This window comes from Gymnoscopelus microlampas (genome assembly GCF_963454915.1).
Source record: "Gymnoscopelus microlampas genome assembly, chromosome: 13".
NCBI classification, from domain to species: Eukaryota; Metazoa; Chordata; class Actinopteri; order Myctophiformes; family Myctophidae; genus Gymnoscopelus; species Gymnoscopelus microlampas.
In genome coordinates this window covers 296,935-316,574 of record NC_139950.1, presented here as the reverse complement: position 1 = coordinate 316,574, position 19,640 = coordinate 296,935, and the positions used below count along the sequence as shown (strand labels likewise).

At 42.3% G+C, this 19,640-nt stretch overlaps 1 protein-coding gene and 1 long non-coding RNA gene across 2 annotated transcripts in view; one reads left to right on the top strand and one right to left on the bottom strand.

The window, feature by feature from the left end:
- Positions 1-12,084, top strand: part of LOC311058935 — a 236,375-nt gene extending 224,291 nt beyond the window's left edge. The window contains exon 2 of the long non-coding RNA XR_014602102.1: positions 11,776-12,084. This is a non-coding gene — a long non-coding RNA (uncharacterized lncRNA). The remainder of the gene's footprint in view (positions 1-11,775) is intronic.
- Positions 12,085-13,656: 1,572 nt separating this feature from the next.
- Positions 13,657-18,219, bottom strand: LOC311058110 (tRNA (adenine(58)-N(1))-methyltransferase, mitochondrial-like; the record flags this gene model as incomplete). Its single annotated transcript, XM_084075416.1, has 3 exons — positions 13,657-13,779; positions 16,537-16,632; positions 16,789-18,219. 3 exons carry the CDS (start codon positions 18,217-18,219, stop codon positions 13,657-13,659), a joined length of 1,650 nt encoding a protein of 549 aa, XP_083931542.1.
- Between the last annotated feature and the right edge of the window lie 1,421 nt (positions 18,220-19,640).

Here is a 19,640-nt window from a genome sequence, read left to right as displayed (position 1 = left end):
ATCTGAGATGTTTTACATCGAGTTGCATCGAGTCTGTGTGTCATGCAGATACAGTAAGGCCCAGTTTTAGCATTACTGTAGCTATAGAAATGTGTTGACGATCCAAGCGCCATTGTCCCATGGTGAATTTATTTTCTTTGTTAGGGGGGAAACTAGTCAGGAAAAAACTACAAACAGTAACATACTAATATCAATGCAGGGTCTTAACATTTTCTGGGGCCTGCATTTAGCTGCTAACCACTGTTTAATAAAGTCATGTTTGTTGTTTTATTTTATGTAAAGGCTCAGCAACATCAGAACTCCACGATGAAAATATATAATCGTTGCCTTGTGCCTTCATACCTGAGGAGAACTCCTCTTGTCCAAAATGGTACAGCTGGGTTCCATCCTGGAGGTTATGCTGTATAGAGAGAAAGAAAAGAGAAGGAAAAAATACATTTAAGATTTCGGCTGTGGCATAAGATTGTAGATTGGCTATTTTCAGCAGCCAGTTCATTTAATGTAAAGCAAAATAATTAAGAAAATGAGCAGCCTTTCGTGTGTGTGTGTGTAAGCTTTTAGCTTAATTCTGCCTTATTCTATATGAGCTGGGCGATCTATATAAATACAATAAGTACAAGTATCCATAACACAGATTTGCCTACCAATCCATCGATCAACAGTTAGTATCATAACTCTGTGACGTGATTAAAAGTAATGTGAGTAGCAACCAAGAAAAGTCTAGTCGTTTAGCTACAGTAGGCTAGCCAACTAGCACGCTAACATGTAAACAATGAAACAGTCAAACATTTCTAAAACGAGATATTTGGACTACACACAGCAGGCATACATCCACACAGATACAAAAAAATAGTAGGCTAATACACTAACCTTTAAATTACATTTCCCCGGAGGAAAAGGATCAATATATCAGCGGTAATTTTTCCCTCCGTCGAGAAGGGACGACGCAGTAGCAACTAGAATAAAAAAGAAGGATGGATTACAGGGGCGTGTCCCAGCGTAGTACCGGGGTATTGCACATGCGCAGTGTTATCAGGAAGTGCACGACGGAGTGTTCCAGCAGAGGCGCTACATAAAAACCCCCAGGATCCCTTCTCAGTCGGTCGAGGTGTGTGTTTGTTGTTCTCTCCAATCAGCACCTAAACAGCTGGAGGTTTGTAATTCTAATACACAAGTGGACTAAATGACTTACATAGTTATAAAGAACAACAACAAAGTGACATAAACCCCCATATCCAAGTTTGGGCTAATATTCATTCAGTGACATGCCACACAATTGTGCATATTATGGCACTAAATAGGCCTACTTGTTTTGGCCATATTAACATTTAATTTCAGCAAATAAAGATCTTCAGCATGTCTCCGTGGCTACTGAAGTGACACAAAACAAACACTACCGTTTAAGGGTCACACGCTGCCATCTACTGAGCCTTTTTGTATGTTCAGGCAGGATTTTACTGCGCATGTGCAATACCCCGGTACTACGCTGGGACACGCCCCTGTAATCCATCCTTCTTATTTATTCTAGAGTAGCAACTGGATGTCCTACCGTTGCTCAATAGTCTCGCGTCACCAGACTGTTGCCTCCCACAATTTACAAATGTTTCCGACATACAGTCTGGGACTCGGAAGCTCTAGTCTCGCGTCACCAGACTGTTGCCTCCCACAATTTACAAATGTTTCCGACATACAGTCTGGGACTCGGAAGCTCTGATCATGTGTAAGGGGAAAGCGGATGCCCCTCCCCTACCCACGTCCGTTTCAGCATTGTGCAGTGGCGCAAATGAGTCCGACTGGAATCAACGAATCTCATAAATATCGTTTATGTCTACTAGTGTCTTCTTTCACAGTTTTTTCGGCGTTAATTCCATGATACCTTTCTCAGTTTTCTGTGATAAACAATCCTCGCACAAATAACATGAATCTACCGCTCCTATGACTATGCTTCCGCCTCGGTTCTGTTTCCACTAGGACTACAGGTCCGCGGGCACCGCGTCGTGATTGGTCGAATGTTTTTCCGGTCTGAACAACTTCCGTTACACAGCTTTCGGGAAGTGTAGTCCCAGACTCTATTTTAGCATTCAGAGATTGTGGAATAGTTGTCTGGTGACGCGAGACTACGGAAGCTCTGATCATGTGTAAGGGGAAAGCGGATGCCCCTCCCCTACCCACGTCCGTTTCAGCATTGTGCAGTGGCGCAAATGAGTCCGACTGGAATCAACGAATCTCATAAATATCGTTTATGTCTACTAGTGTCTTCTTTCACAGTTTTTTCGGCGTTAATTCCATGATACCTTTCTCAGTTTTCTGTGATAAACAATCCTCGCACAAATAACATGAATCTACCGCTCCTATGACTATGCTTCCGCCTCGGTTCTGTTTCCACTAGGACTACAGGTCCGCGGGCACCGCGTCGTGATTGGTCGAATGTTTTTCCGGTCTGAACAACTTCCGTTACACAGCTTTCGGGAAGTGTAGTCCCAGACTCTATTTTAGCATTCAGAGATTGTGGAATAGTTGTCTGGTGACGCGAGACTAGTTGCTCAAGGAATGGAGCTGTAGCCAGTGTTGCCATGTCTGCTTATTATAAGCGACTTTGGGTTTGTTTGAAGACGCGTTGTGAGCTTGTACATCGGCTATTTTCAATATGTATATATATATATATATATATATATATATATATATATATATATATATATACACATGTCTAGGCCATGTGGCCTATAGTCACCACATGACTATAGCCAGCAATACACAGTTTTGGGCTTGTTTTCATAGACCTGGCTGCTTATTTCTCTCGCAAAATATGGCAACACTGGTCAGTGATTTGATGTAAGCATCCGTTGCGTATATCCGGTGTATATCGCCACCTACTGAACTGGAGTATATTGAGTTCCTGCTGTAAGGCCTAAATAAAGGATGTTTAGTGCTATAATAATGAATTATACAACTTGATAATAATAATAATAATAATAATAATAATAATAATAATAATAAGGGTAATAATAATGATATTGATAATAATAATAAGACCCATACAGACAGACAGGCAGACAGACAGAGTTTATATAAATAGTTTTACGTTTCACTTTTTCAATGGTGTTGAATTTGTATATTTGGATTATTTCTGTGCTGTGATAGCAGTGAAAATGAAGTGATAGCAGTGATGATAGCAGTGATGTTCACCCAGTTTAATTTCAGGGACCCCAGTCCAATGGCATTTCTATCTTTGGGACCCAAATTAATCTTTATCTTTAATTAAAATCATTGTTAATTTAACTCTGAAACACGTATAACGTACACGTTTCACGGGTATAGGGAAAATTCAAAGCGTGGCATTAACAGCGTCAGGACGTCGTGACGCTGGCTGCAGACCGCCGCAGACTCTTCTAAAATGCTACTCCGCCGGACATTTCGGTGAGCGAGACATCTCCGGCGTGAGGAGGGCGTGAGGAGGGTGAGCCTCCGCTCGGCGGGGCCCGCTCTGTCCAGGCCGGCCTGACGTCGGTTGCAACGCCGATCTGCTAGCTGGGTAAGTACATTTACTTAAGTACTGTACTTTAAGTACAAATTTGAAGAGTTTTTACTTTACTGGAGTATTTACAATTTTCAGTACTTTTACTTCTACTCCACTATATCTCAGAGGCAAATATTGTACTTTTACTCCACTACAATTATTTTAACTTTAGTTACTAGTTACTTTGTAGATTTTGATTATTACAAAACATACATTACCCACGTCAGCCCTATATACATTTCAGCCATTTGAAAATAGCAGATATTTTTAAGATCTTTGTAATAAAATGTATACATTTGAAAACTTGTGAAACGGGACATTCTGCAATGCATAATGAGTAGTTTTACTTTTGTACTTTAAGTACATTTTGATACCAATACGTTTGTACTTTTACTCAAGTACATTTTTAATATGGGACTTCTACTTGTAACAGAGTTACCTACATGGCAGTATTGATACTTTTACTTAAGTAAAAAAAAAAAGAGTAGTACTGCTGCTCATATAATGCCTTAACTATGTGAGAATCGGGATTGATTACCGACCGCGGTTTTTCCAGTGAAAAACTACTTTTGTCCCTTTGTCATTTAAATATGATACATACAATGTATATAATGCATATGTACTATATATATATCGATGTGTATATAAAAAGGGATAAAAAAGGCTGCATTGTTGGGCAACATGAATAAGTTAAAAAATAAGTAGTAGCCTAAATGGCATTGCCATTAACCATGCATACATCAGCTATTTGAAAATATCCCATCTCCAACGTCACATCAACCTGTTGGGAGCTTGTAGATCTGATATTTTCAAAAACGTTTGAAACCACAAACACAACACATATTATATGGTGGTCCCTGGCACAATATTTTCAGATGGGGGATCCAAGACCAAATCAAACTGGGGGGTCCTTGACATGAAAAGGTTTGAGAACCATGTACTGTTGTTCTCAAGTCTCACTAAATTGTACATCAATCAATCAATCAAACGATTAGCTCTGGTCCATAACGTAACGTTAGAAGGAGTTCTCCTTAATGTTATGGTACTTTCGATCCTTCCGTCGCACCCGCGGCACCACAAACTGCACAGCTTTTCGTCTGTAGTAAAAATAAAAAACATTCTTTTGCTACTCACTACTTCCGCCGAATTAGTTACATTTTCGCCAGAAACAGACTGTTTCAAGTGACTGACTATCATAAACTATACAGAACCTCCTCCCTGACAATGGCGCCGAGACAGTTTGTTTAATGCATGTTTTACAATAGTGAAATGTATATCTAATAGTAACTAAAGTTCAATAATGCTTACAATAGTGAAATGTATATCTGATAGTAACTAAAGTTCAATAATGCTTACCAAAAGCTTTTCTCACAAATGTGTTCACACAGAAAACAAAACATTATACCTGTGTTTTACCTTCACTGGAGTTTTTCTTCATTTTTCTTTGTTAAGTAAGTATTTGTTTGCATTATACACATTGGAATGTTCACTTTTCTGATGAAATCTACCTTGTATTTAAAGCACTTTAATTATAACATAATTTGACATTGGAATGTTCACTTCTCTGGGTTCCTACCTGGCCATACACGCACTGAAATTTGTTTGATGGGGGGCACAGGAGTGAAGGGGAGGAGGGGGGTTGACCACTTAACACTAATATCCCATTCCACTTAATGATTCATTGTTTGATATCTAATAGGTGGATGGGGCAAGGTGACCATGCTATTTGCATTCCTTGTTCACTTTTCTGATGAAATCTACCTTGTATTTAAAACACTTTAATTAGCTAAATGTAATTGAACAACATAATTTGGTAATACCTTCAAAGAAAGAATTTAATCCAGATATGGATTAAACATCATTATGAAAGCATTCTGTGAAAATGGAAAGCTCACATTATGAAAGCATTCTATGAAAATGGAAAGCTCACAAGCCGGTAGATCTACCTTTTTTTAAACCATTTTTCAAAGTTAAAAACCATTGGGGTGAGTTTTCCACAAAGTTGGGGTGAATCTTCCGGGGTGAGTTTTCTCAGGTCCTGGGGTGAGTGTTCCTACCCCCGAAAATCTTGGGGGTGAGTTTTCCTACCTCTGGGGTGAGTCTTCCGGGGTGAGTTTTCCTACCTCTGGGGTGAGTTGGTTTTGGGGTGAGTCTTCTTGATACCATATTAAATACGTCTATGGGATTCAGAATGGGGGTGGAAAACTGCGAACCAGGTAGACAAACAAAGGATGCGTAAATTACGTCAGACTTCGGTGGTCTATACTAAACCGACTTGTATATCATCATAGATCAGTTGTCCAATCAATACAGAATAGAAACAATGTAATTGTCAACATAATTATTCTATTAAAAATTTCATACAATTTCCTCATTATTCATTAAAATAATAAAAATTGTATCCTTTATTTGGTAAGCTTCAATTTAAATAACAAAATTTGACGCAAGGTTAGATTACTTCTGCTTAAAAAAAACCCCCACCTTACTCAAAGGCCACCTGCTGGCGGAAACTGTACAACACACCCACAAACATAATACTAATTATACTGCATAAAATGCAATTAACATTGGATCCTGTGAAACAGGATCAGTACATCTTGTGATATGAACATGACTTGTATAGAAAATACATTTAAAACAACTTGTTTAAGTTTATTAAATCGAATTATACTAAAAAATAAATTGTGGTATCCCTCCAAACCAATTTGAGTGTGACTATTTAGTGATTATTTTGTAAGGCAAGTAAGTAAAGATAGGCTAATGCTCCTTTTCTCGTGTTTTCGCAGATTTCTTGCCACTGGTGATAGCTTCACCACAATAGCCACACGTTTCCACCTTGGGGTCTCAACTGTGGCACAGATTGTGAGGGAAACCTGTGAAGCTATTTGGGAAGAACTCAAAGACATCTACATGCCGTGCCCAAACAGAGAGATGTGGATGAGCACAGCAAGGAGGTTTGAGGAGCGGTGGAACTTTCCCCATTGCATAGGTGCACTGGATGGGCCCCTCCCAACTCTGGATCACTGTTTTACAACTACAAGGGCATCGCCAACTACTCTGTCGTTCTGCTTGCCATGGTGGATGCAGACCTCCGATTTATTTCGGTTGACATTGGGGGTTATGGTGGAAACAGTGACGGGGGTGTCTTAGCCAACTCCAATCTGGGCAAAGCTCTCCAGGCAGGTCAGCTTGATGTACCACCAGCATCTCTCCTACCAGCTGCACCAGAGTTGGGACCTGTGCCATATGTGGCGGTGGGTGACGAAGCCAATTCCCCATGAAGCCCTATCTCCTCCGGCCTTATTCAGGGCGTCGCCTTCCAGAGGACTTGCGGGTCTTCAATTACCGTCTCTCAAGGGCCCGCCGTATAGTGGAGAACGCCTTTGGCATCCTTACACAGCGATGGAGAGTCTACACTGGCAGACTACAAGTCGGCCCAGAAACAGCAGACAGCGTTGTGAGGGCAACCTGCATTCTCCACAACCTTCTGCAGACCTCTGGAGTGCAGGGCCAGAATCTGGATGGTGAGCCAGAAGACGACGAGGATGAGGAGACACTGGAGAGCATCCTCAGACCTATGAGGAACCTGCGAAGGAACAGGTCATCGGCAGAGTCCCAAGAAATAAGGGATACCTTTTCCAAGTTCTTCAATTCACCAGCTGGACAAGTGCCTTGGCAATATGCCCATGTTCGCCGTGGTTCTCGTGTGGGGCGCTGACCGGAATGAGCGTGGATGCACACATGAGCTTACACACACACACACACACACACACACACACACACACACACACACACACACACACGGCCAAATGAATGATCTTCTGGAGGAGATAATTAGGGCTCAGTGCATCTCACAGCCAATACTTGGTTTCTTCTTCCTGTTGTCATCATCATAAATGCCTGCTCTTACATAACAGGAAGTTGCACAAAGAGATGTGTTATGAGATGTGTTAAGATGTGTAATATCCTCAGAAATGTTTACACAAATAAACTGGACAAATAGGGTAAGGGATAGGCCTGTAGCCTATTACATTTTCTCAGTGTAATTAAATCAATCCAAAACAACAGATTTCATGAGCAGGGGAAATAATATTCAGCCTGCATGCAAAACATATAGAAATGGGTAGACAGTAGCCTATTAAATATGAATGCATTTTTAAAGGGTTTTTGGAGAGTTCACTTTTACAATTAAAAACGTCTATATGTTGCACAAATAGGCCTACACACACATTAAATTAAATTGAAATAAGTAATTACATTTTTACACACACACACACACACACACACACACACACACACACACACACACACACACACACACACACACACACACACACACACACACGTTGTTTGTTAGTCATATCTGTATATATAAGGCATATATGTATTTGGTCATAATTAATTATATTTATAGTATATTGTTATTGCAAGTCATTCATTCATTTGTCTGTTAAATGTATATGCCAGTTTACCTTCTTTTTTTGTACCCATACTGTTAATAATAAAAGCCATGTTTCTTGACTTTGACCTGTTTATTTAATAAACAACATAAATATAAACAGTTATATATTAAACAACATACAAACAATGAAATGTAACAGAGATGTGCTTCAAGAGATTTAGCAGCAAACAATTTAAGACACTGGAGCTGAGTACAAAGACAAGACTGCAGTTTCGATGTTACTGCATCTTTATCAGAGTCATGACTCTGAGGAAGATGCAGTAACACTGCTATGCTGCTCCAGTGTCTTCTCTACATTATGCTAACATTTGACCCCTTTCTTAAATGTAAACTGTATATAAAGAACAAAAGAAGAAGAAGAAAATATAAAGAACCTGAGGTGTGACTTCCGGTAACTGGTAAGTCAATACTTTTCAAACCAGGGACTGCTATGCCCTGGTGACATTTGGATGTAAGAGGTTTCTGCCCGACAGCAACGATATTAGAATAAAATATATAGCAGCATTAATTAAAGGCAAGTAAAATCTTGGTACTGCTGCTGCTGGGAATAGGCAGGTCCAAATTGTGCCTCGTGGAACAGCCCCTGTATTTTGCACCTGAGCCACGACTGCCTTTCTTGGGGCAATCGCCTCATTGTCGGTGCCAAGCTGAGGAGGAACAGTGACCTCATCTCTCTGCTGGTCTCGCTCTCTCTCTCGCTGCCCTGGCTTCTTTCCTCACGAGGTACTCAACTAATCTGTTTAATCTCACAAAGCAACCATTTTTTCATGATGGCTCATTGTTAAAACTAATTGATAGAATAATTGCTAAGAAGATAATCGATAGTTGCAGGTCTACCTGGGAGCTACAGCAACACTCTCCCCCTCACTTTCTGGTGGCCTTGACACCTGCTCTGCCTCTGATGTCCCAGCATGCTCTGATCCAGCAGCAGCATCCTCCTCCTCACTCTCTTCCTCAAGCTCTACATTGCTCTGGGTGCTATTCAGAACAACTAATTAGTACTGTGCCACATATTAATGATAAGTGTGTGGGAGTGTTTTAAAAAATAATAATAATATTGAGTGACAGAATGACAGTGACAATTTACACAAAAAAAAAGAGAAAAATAAAGGACAATGGAAAGGAATGCCGTGGAGGACAGTGGCGCACTTTTAGCAACAGAGAGGACTCGCACTCGCCCACCCAGTCCCCCCATATCACCCCTCTTCCTCCTCATCTTCCTCACCCACGTCTGCCTCTCTGGATGCTCCAGGTGCTGCTCAAAGTACAACCACAGAGGTGCTAGTGTGCGGAATCACAAAACACCTTAACAAAAAAAAGTGATGAGTAATTATTATTTTGTACAATGTTTTCTGAATCCGCTTTTAAACCTTGCATGTGACCCAGCTTTTCAAAGTCTGAAATAAAAATGTTTTGGTAAACTATACAGATATATATTTTTGTAAATATTGACCATTTCAGCATCCCATTCCATTAAATAAGCATTCCATTGCTTGGAACTCTCCAAGATGAAGCCCCAAATTAAAGTGCATTATTTCACAGTTCACTTGTTGTTTCCATTAGCAAGCCCTTATAAAGATACCGTAAGGACGTATACCTCAGTTGCTTTAAAAGGCTGTTCACATAAACTGCTCATAAATTGTAAGGAAACTTGAATTTGGGCCATTATATCTTCCCTTTAATAATACCAATCAGTAAGGTGTTTTATATCATTTTAATCGTTGATTCGTCACCTTTACAACGAGGTACAGCTTCTAAACATTTGGGAATTCATGGAATGAGCAACACAGGACAATGTGTGGGTAGCGCCGAACAAAAATGTGCCAAAATGGCCTGTTAGACTTTTATGGTGGAATTCACTCTCGTTTTGTCACTGTTCAGTTGGTATTCACCTTTGTTGCTTGGATCATTTAAGATTGCACTCTCCCACAGTACTACGGACAAAATAAGGATAAGAAAAAGAAACATGTTGGCCATACACTAATTTTACACTCAGTTCCAGGGTCCTCAGTGCGGCAAGAGTGAATAACCGGTCTTCCTGGGGTGTTGTCTTCTTGGGGCACCCACTTTTGGGTCGGTCTTTGACTTCACCAGTCTCACGGAACTTAGTCCTAAGTTTGGATATGGTACCAGGACTGACACCAAATGATGCTGCCACTCTGAATGCTGGAACACCAGCCTCAAGTTGCCCTATTGCACGGGCCCCATCCTGAAGAGACAAACGTGGCATCTTTCCACCAGTTTTGCTTTTTGGAGAATCCACAAACCCAACAACCTGCAGAAATCATGCTCAGGTGCTAATTTTAATTAGGCACACACCTGAGACTGGCACACACCTGAAGCCCATGAATGTCACGACATTGGGGTGCTCCTTCCATTCCGACATCTCGCCACTCCGACTAGTGGCTTCCGCGTGCGGTTAGGGTTAGGGTTAGGGTTAGGTATAGGGTTCGTTAACGTCGGAAAGGCGACATGTCGGAAAGGCGAAATGCACCCCACGACATTGAATGTCAGCAGAAAAGTCTAACAGGCCATTTTGGCACATTTTTGCTCGGCGCTACCCACACGTTTATCTGTGTTGCTCATTCCATGAATGCCCGATGCTTACAAGCTGTACCTCGTTGTAAAGGTGACTAATCACAGATAAAAATGATATATAACACTTTACTGATTGGTATTAGCAAAGGGGAGATATAATGGCTCAAATTCAAGTTTCCTTACATTTTGTGAGCAGTTTATTTGGAAGTTAAACCCTGTACAATATATACCTTGATTATACAATTAAGTTTATATGTGGGTGAAGTGTTTTGGTTTTGTTTTAAACAAAGAATGACAATCAATTTGTGTAGCTCCATCTGTCCAGTTTGTTTATAAATGCACAAACCCGCCCTGTCGATATCATTTTCATGTAACAATGAGGAATTATAAGGATAAGAATAATTCCTTTCAACAGGTCGTTCATGAAAGTCCTTGCGGTCTTGTTTCCAATGAGAACCTGTGAGCAATTAGGGGTTAAGAGTCTTGCTCAGGGACAAATTTCATTTCATCGAACACATATGCTGGCCTGGCCTGGAATCGAACCTGGGGCAACCAGGGCCTCTGGCTCCCTAGGCGTGCTCACTAACCACTCAGCTATGGCCGACCCTAAATTATTTTCATGTGCTTTGGATGGTTTGTTGAAAGAAATATAAAAACTGAATTCTGAACAATGTTGGGATTTGCACATCTGTATTGTTGGCTACCAGAAGCGATTGTGCCTGATTCACACTTGGTTGCAAAAATAGCAGCCCTATATGTAAGCTCGTGATGCGTTGTTAGCTTAGGGCTGCTATTTTTGGTGCGCGACAGCGACACCGCCGTGCAACTAAGTATAAATCATAAATCTGTTTACTCTTCCAATACCTTTTTTTGTGGCTGTCTTCTCTATAATCATACATTTGGCTTAATTATTTCATATTAGAATCAGTGGTACTGTACAGCAGTGGTTCTCAACCTGTGGGTGGGGACCCCCAGGGAGATCCCCACGTGATTTTTGGGGGTCCCTAGAGGACTGTAAAGTGACAATTTTACTTTTTAGACCTTTTTAATACAAAAAAAATAAGGGAAACAAAAAGACCATTACTGCATCAAAAGTAATGAACTAACTATACTATAAAAACTAGTCAAACATCGGCCAAATAATATAAGAGGCAATTTTTGGGGAAATAGTAGATCCAGCCAAGCCAAACCAAGTCAAATTAAATTGAATGCCGCAACTCCTATATTCAAAGTGCTTGTCAGGGTGGGGGGTCCCCAGTTCAAATATGATTATTTTGGGGGGTCACGGCCTGAAAAGGTTGAGAACCACTGCTGCACAGTACCAAGTGCTCATGTTTCTGATTCAAGTCATGTTGAATCCACCAGTCTAATCTCTCCAAAGTGTCTTCCTGTGACTCAGATGTTTTTTATTATTATTATAATTTTTTTTTTATCAAGATCTGTCTACAATCTCCATCTTTTTAGCTCATGGTTGTTACTAGCAAAGAATTCAGAGCCGTTTTCAAACCTGTGTAATGTTTACAATCTCTGTAAAAACTGAAATAAATATTTGGTGCCTTGCCAAATGTATATTGCAATGGTTTGCATTCACTCAAACTTCATGTAATATACAATATGAATCTAGTTCTTTACGTGATGACTGGAAAATTGAGAGCACAGATTAATAAATAGATTTGGCTAAAGAACAATCTGGAAACCCATTCATCTGTTTTGAGAGATTAGCTAAAGGGTAATGCATGGTGGTCAGACGGGTGCCTCCGACAGCGCAGTGCTCCGACATTAAACAGTAAACCCGAACCAAACCCGCACCCTAACCGCACGCGGATGCCACATAGTCGGAGAAAAGGTCTGTCGGATTAACGCATGCCTCCCGGTCAGACTGTAGTCATTTCCATTATTATTGCCTCATGGTCACTTGAGCCTGAACAATATATTGGCGAAATAATGGCTGATATGTCGGCCATTATTTGACTTTTTTTTACAACATCATTATAATTATAGGCTGATGTGTCTGGATTTAACCACTTTCAATTCTGTGTTACTGTTTTGGGCATTTCAGGGGAGAGGAGAGGAGAGGAGAGGAAAGGAAGAGAAGGAAGAGAGAGAAAAGAGAGGAGAAAGAGGAGGAGAGAATAGGAGAGGAGAGGAGGGGAGAGAAGGGGAGAGAAGGAAGAGAAGGAAGAGAAGGAAGAGAAGGGAAGAGAATCTTAAAGTGACAGTCACAGGCACAATTTTAATGTCTTTAGTTTCAAAGACAAATGCCCAGAAGTGTCATGATGCGGGTCTACCTCTCCTCTGCCCCTCCCCCTTTACTGAACTCTGTTTTTCTTCTTCTTTTTATTTTACAGCGGTTGGCATCCACTTGTTGGTGCATTACCGCCACCTTCTGGCCCATATTATAGATCAGACAAACTTCTTTACTACTACTGTATCTAATTTAGTGACTTGGCTATTTTGACCTGGGTTACATTATCATCTGCTACTGCTTTAAAACGACGCTTCGTTCGGGGTATGATTATAAAGTTACTTAAAATACTCACCATCTCCTTGCTTGTCATGGCTCATATCGGGCAGGAGAATGGTTCCAGTTCTGATGAGTGCGTTCTGGACACCCAGAACAAGGAGGATGAGATAGGCGATCCAGATCCAGAAGCTCCTTCTCCTTGTAGTTCTCGTCTAGCAAAAAAAAGTCCATTGATCAAAGACTGGTCAGTGACAAAGATCCTCGAGTTCTTGTATAGTCATAATATCTCCGCTCCACTGGGGATAAGCCTCAACGATTTATTCTATTTCTTCCTGGCGAATGCCCAGGCGGGCGATCACACGGATCCATGTGCTTCCTCCTCCAAGAAATGCTCCTCAAAGAGGAAGAATCTTTCAGTTTCAAATGGTAACAGTATTTTTCATCAGTGTTTTCAAATAGCCTAGGCTGTGTATTAACTTCTGCTCTTTGTGTAGCCACCGCGTCTGCTGATAAAAAAACAAAGGTCAACGATGAGCAGCTAGACGATAACCCAGTCCTCGTCGCACTGAAGGGGATCCAGTCATCCCTCACGGATATGGATGTCCGGCTCCAGGTCCTAGAAAACCCTGCTACTGCTCCAGTTACAATCCAGGATGTCCCCTGACCCAGCCGTGCTCAGGCGTCAAACGCAGTCGCCCCGACATTCAACGCCGTGCCACTAAGGACGCTGGGATCTGAAGTCCCAGCAGCGGCAGCCGGAGTGCCTTTTTTCCCCACCAGCAGCAGCAGTCTCCCTATCTGAGAAATCAGATTCTTGCAGGTAACGACATTAATCTCGTAAAATTTCTGCCGTGTTCAACTGAAGCGTCAGATAGACGCCTGGTGGACTGTGGAGAGGTCTCAGTCTGGGATCACTTTCTTTCAGAATGACTGTCAAAAAACCTGACCATGCCAGAGTTTAACGTGGCTTTTGGCGTCTACAGAGACATTATATGTGAAGTATATCCAATGCGCAGATTTGAGTTTGATAATTACCTGTCTATCATTTCCGATTTGACTATGTCATATGGGAGACACCTGTTTTATGAATATCATAAAGCCTTCTCAGCAAAGGCAGCGTTGTACATTCAAAAATGTAACCAGAGACTGGACTGGTCCATAATGGACCTAGTGCTTATCAGTCGTCATTTCTCGTCAAGCTCTCTCCTGTTCAGTGTGTGGGTCTTTCACACACACTGTAAGCTCCTAAGAACGAAAAAGTGCAGGGGTGCATTTCGCCTTTCCGACATGTCGCCTTTCCGACGTTAACGAACCCTATACCTAACCCTAACCGCACGCGGAAGCCACTAGTCGGAGCAGAGCCGCAGGAAGGGTGGTGCGAACGGTGCGGCCGCACCGGGCCCCGCGCTACGGGGGGCCTCGCAAAAAAACGGGAACATTTTTTTTTTAACATGACACCCAACATGACACCCAACTTAATGTTTTGAGGGCAAAAATAACCGCAAATAACCACCCAAAACTCGGATATATCCGACAGAAACCGCAAAAAAATCGCGCGCGCGCGGGTACTCCACGCATGCACGCCAACTCCGCACCGGGCCCCGCATTTCTCCCAGACGGCTCTGAGTCGGAGTGGCGAGATGTCGGAATGGAAGGAGCACCCCAAAGTGCAGTACGTCAAGCCGATCAAATCTGGGGATCAAAGAGAGAAGGTGAATGTTAAATCAACTCAAACTCCACTCTGCATACATTTTAGTGAAAATGTGTGCAGATATGCTAACTGTAGGTTTGTACATGCTTGCAGTTATTGTGGAGACAGCCATCCAATATCTGTGTGTCCACGCCGCACCCGGCAGGTGAAAAATAAGTGAATAAAACTGGATTATGGGTTTTTCGCCCCAGCATCATTATATAGTGGCTGATAGAGGGGAAAAAATGCAAAAAAATATATATATAAATATTGTTTAAATTTAGGCTTAACGTTCCCTACAATGCCTTTAACATTGGAAACGCCGACCGGAAGGATTTTTGACATGGAGCCACATCTGGCCTCTCCTTCTCAGAAACTCCTTGGGTGATCCCAAAGTTTTGTTTTAGCGCCCCACGTGGGCCCCTCGTATAAAAATAGAATTAGGTCAAAAACGGCCCGGACCGTTTACGGCACTCCTCGTTTGGATTCTCAAAAACGGTCCGGACCGTTTATGGCACTCGATGTGTTAAAATACGATTAATTCCGATTAATTAATTACAAAGCCTCTAATTAATTAGATTTTTTTTTAATCGAGTCCCAGCCCTATTAATAATACATTCTGAGGTCTGCAGCACGCTTGCTGTTACACATAGACTTTTTCATCTAATCGTAGGATGACTTTGAGGATGTAGGCTTGCATTCTATTAAAGTCAGCATGCTTCACATAGATATAGTATGACTGATGTGTTTTTAGGCTTGGCGTTGGGTTCCGTGTTTTGGGGGATTTAATGATTATGCACTCTTTGAGTTAGCCTGGCATGCCGCTTGGCTAAGTCAGTGAGTATGCATTAATTATTTTTGGGGGTCTTGCTTAGCATCCCCTGAATATATGCTTAGCAGGCTGCTTCGACAAAATTCAGGGAATATCTCCAGAGTGGAGCCTTTAACACCAACTTAACAGTATTCAATTTTTTGCAATAAATGGATAAATCTACTTTGACGTGAGCGTTTCTGATTGAACCCCTGTTTGCACTTCTCTGGCTGCCAGTCGCCTTTAGGATTGATTTTAAGATTTTACTACTAACTTTTAAATCTCTTAATGGTCTAGCTCCTAGCTATCTATGTGATATGGTTGAACCCTATGTGCCAGTGCACACCCTTAGATCATCTGGTCAGGGTCTACTGGAGATTCATACGGCTACTTTGGTGACCAAAGGAGATCGGGCCTTTGCTATAAGGGCCCCCAGACTCTGGAACAGCCTACCAGAGCAACTAAGGTTAACCAGATCATTAACAAGTTTTAAATCCCTCTTAAAAAAACATTTCTAAAGAATGGCCTTTTTAACTCCTTGAAATAAATGTTGTTTATTATTGCTCTGTTCTATTGTAAATGTAATATATCACTGTTATTGCATTATTGCATTGTTGTTGTTGATTGTTCAAGCACTTTGTAACTTTGTTTAAAAAAAGTGCTATACAAATAAAGTTGTATTTATTATTATTACACAGAGATACATTTACAGCTTACTATTGCTAAGCTCATTGGAGCTAAAGCTGGAGCATGAGCGCCAATGAACTATTGTACATAGAAAAAAAACACTAGTTGTGCAGGTCTCTGTTGACTTCGAACCTTAATATACAGATGCCTCCACTCAAGCAGATAAAACAATCATCACATTAGTACAACACTGAACAGCAACCAGCTTGATGAAAAATATTTGCAATTTATGACATATAACATACATAACATTAAACAGCCAATAATGCATGTTAACAGCAAAACATAAGACGTTTTAATTTATCTATGAAAAGTTCAATGTCCAAGATTTGGTTGTCACCACTGGGTGTATTCTTTGTTGTTTTACCGGAAACTTCCTTAGTTTGATCAGGAATGCTGTGTGGCTCATTTGTACATGATGGGGTCTAGCAATGTAGGGGACACTCCCAAGAGGTGGATGTTCCTTGGGGGTGCAGTACGTTAGTCCGACAGCGCATTCCTCCGACAGCGCAGCGCTCCGACGTTTCCAATACTAAACCCGAACCAAACCCGCCCCCTAACCCTAACCGCACGCGGATGCCACATAGTCGGAGAAAAGGTCTGTCGGATTAACGCATGCCTCCCGTTCCTTGGTGGTCAACGCTTCTTTCTCCTCATCCGAGTTTCCATTCGCCCCTTCTACTACTTCATCAGCGATAGGTTTACTGACACAGAAGCTGCCATCTTTCTGGCGTGCCGGGGCCACCAGCCAGTCTCGGTATGGCATCTCAATGATGCGTTCACACAGCAGAGGTAGTGCTGAACATCGAATCCCATCCAACAGTTCTACGACCTGCGTTATGTTTGCCAAGTAGACTGCGCACACAGCCCCAGGGTGAAGATGAGGAAGCACAGTGGGTAAGACCAACTGGGGACTCACCATGTCAAGAGCGATCGAATGAAAACCCCGGCCAGCGAGGAGTGAGGATGCCTTGAGGAGGTCAGCGTTGTAGAACTGGACGTTATCTGGCCCCTCCTCCCCTCGCCGCAGCCTCCATGAATCACACCAATGGTTGTAGTTGAGCACCGCTCTCTTGTGGTGGTCCTCCCTGATCTCCACACTCAGAACGCTGCCCTTGGAGCCCACTGCTCTGGAAAGAAAGAGTGACATAGCCCCTGACCCAGAACCTGACTCCAACACGCAGTCTCCCTCTGTGATATCCATCATCAACAGCATGGCATTAGCATCCTTTGGGTAAGAGATGGCTGGGGCCCTCTTCATAAAGAGCGCATAATCCTCTAGACTGGCACGGTGTATGAAGGTGGAAAACCCTTGGGTGGTCTTCAGGAACAGGCCTGAAGGCTGACCTGCCATGTCATTGTGGAAAACACAACCCCAGTTGCTCTGCAGACGCCCCCCAGGCTTAAGTCTAAACATATTCTTGTACTCCGCCCTCCGTTTTGTGTACTCTGCAATCAGCAGCTCCCCATATGTTAGCAAGCGCTCCCCGGGGAGAGTGGATGGTACAGAACTATGCCCCTGATTATGGGTGAGATCATGACCCTGTGTTTCTGAATCACTTGACTTTACAACTGGGTCAAATGCACCACAAACATGCATCACATCATCTTTAAGCCCTGGGTCCTCCTGATTGTGAACGCTTTCTCCTTGTGCAGTATCACGTGCATCATGCAATGTGTCTAAAGCACTGTCATCCTTTGGGGCCTTCACCTCCACATCTCCCACCGGTTCTCCCTGGCTTTGTTCTCTCAGCTGAGCCACCTCAGGGCTCAAAGATTCTTGAGGCAGCAGACGACTAATCCTCTCCAGTGGAGACAAGGGCCCTAGCAGCACTCCTCTCCTGGGAGTCAGACCAGGGTTCAAGGAGGAAGGGTCAGACCTGTCTGCTTCATTCCCGCCGCCATGACCATCTGAGAATGTTCTCCTCACACACCAGATCCTCTTCGGGAGTTTAACTATGGGATGCGTTTCCCTGTGTTTTGGCTGTGCACGGGCAGCTGTGCATACACGCAACAGTCTGTTTATAAAGAGAACCCCTCCAGAGGACATTTGTAAAGACTTCTGAATGTAGTTTATATGCGGCTGCAAAGGTATTACAAAATTGATCCCAATGTAAACATAGCAACTGATTGGCCACAATGAATATAACCAGCAATTTAATAGGAAGTAGCATTCGTTACACTCACGATAAATATATATGTATCGTATTTATCCTTGATTTACTCCAACCTGAAGTCTAATGCATAGATCTACTGCTGGGAGACACATGTGCTGCTTCAGTATTCTAAACCATGTGCGCTTGACCTTGTGCGCGTTTGACAGCTGGTTATTTATTTACACACCCCATATGATTATTTGTTGCATATTCAAGTTCATTTATGTTGTAATTAATGTATGTTTAAACCACCCTGTGGGTGTCTGTGGTCACTTACATTACGTGAAAAATACTAAGCTTCAGCAGATTATCTAAGCCTCAGCCAAGACCCACGCAATGGTGTCTGATCAGAACTTAAAAGCGAGATGTCTAAGTGGTTACCAAGGTGACTAAATAGGATATTGGCTCTGTAGAAACACACAGTATCTGGATTGTAAGGCCAAATACCCTGGTTAGTAGCTAGTACAGGAGGTGCTGAACTCTCTCCTGATGTGAGTTGGTCAAGGGGCTAGAAAGTTGAGTCTTGTAGATGAAGTCTTGCTGAAGAGTTGAGTCAGGGAGATCGCTGTAGACTCCGGGGAACGCTGTTTTAGTCAGAGTTGAGATTTCAGATTTCCAGTGCCTTTTATATCGTTGGCTACGGTGCTTGTGTCACTATGAGTCGGTCACGTACATATATAGAGTACTGATGTCAGTCATATCCAAATGTGGACTCCACAATGTCAGATGTAGATATGTCACTTAGCTCCATATATGGAGTTCCAGGCGGTCAGTTGGACCCAAATATGGAGTCAGTGAGACAGTGGTAACCATAACGACTAGGACTCATAGTGTGGTATCCTATCCTATATTAACACATCCCTGCCATTGACGGAGATCTCCATCTTTTCCCCCCCAAAAAAAGTTTAGAAAATTCCATAAGAGGACGCTCTAACGCAAGTTAGGAATGATCCTAGGACCCTGAAAGAAGAAATGGACAGATGTGATGTCATCCCAAAGAATGACACTCCCGTCCGCTCCTTCTTTATGAGTTTTAGAAAAACCCTCCTTTCTCTTTTTTTGGTGAAAACGGCTGTTATACAACTGCTGACTGAGTGTTCTTACAATACTCGACTCAAGCGGTACTGTTGAGATAACCACACATCGACACATTCACCGTTGAGTGCCATAACCGGGAATCTTTGTGAGGCGATTTTTTTATTTATTTTTCCACACAGGGATCTCTAACGCAACTTTGGAATGATTCACAGAGTCTCTAAAATGGAGAGGACGGATCTGTGCCAAAAAATCTACCTCCCGTCCTCTCCCATTAGGC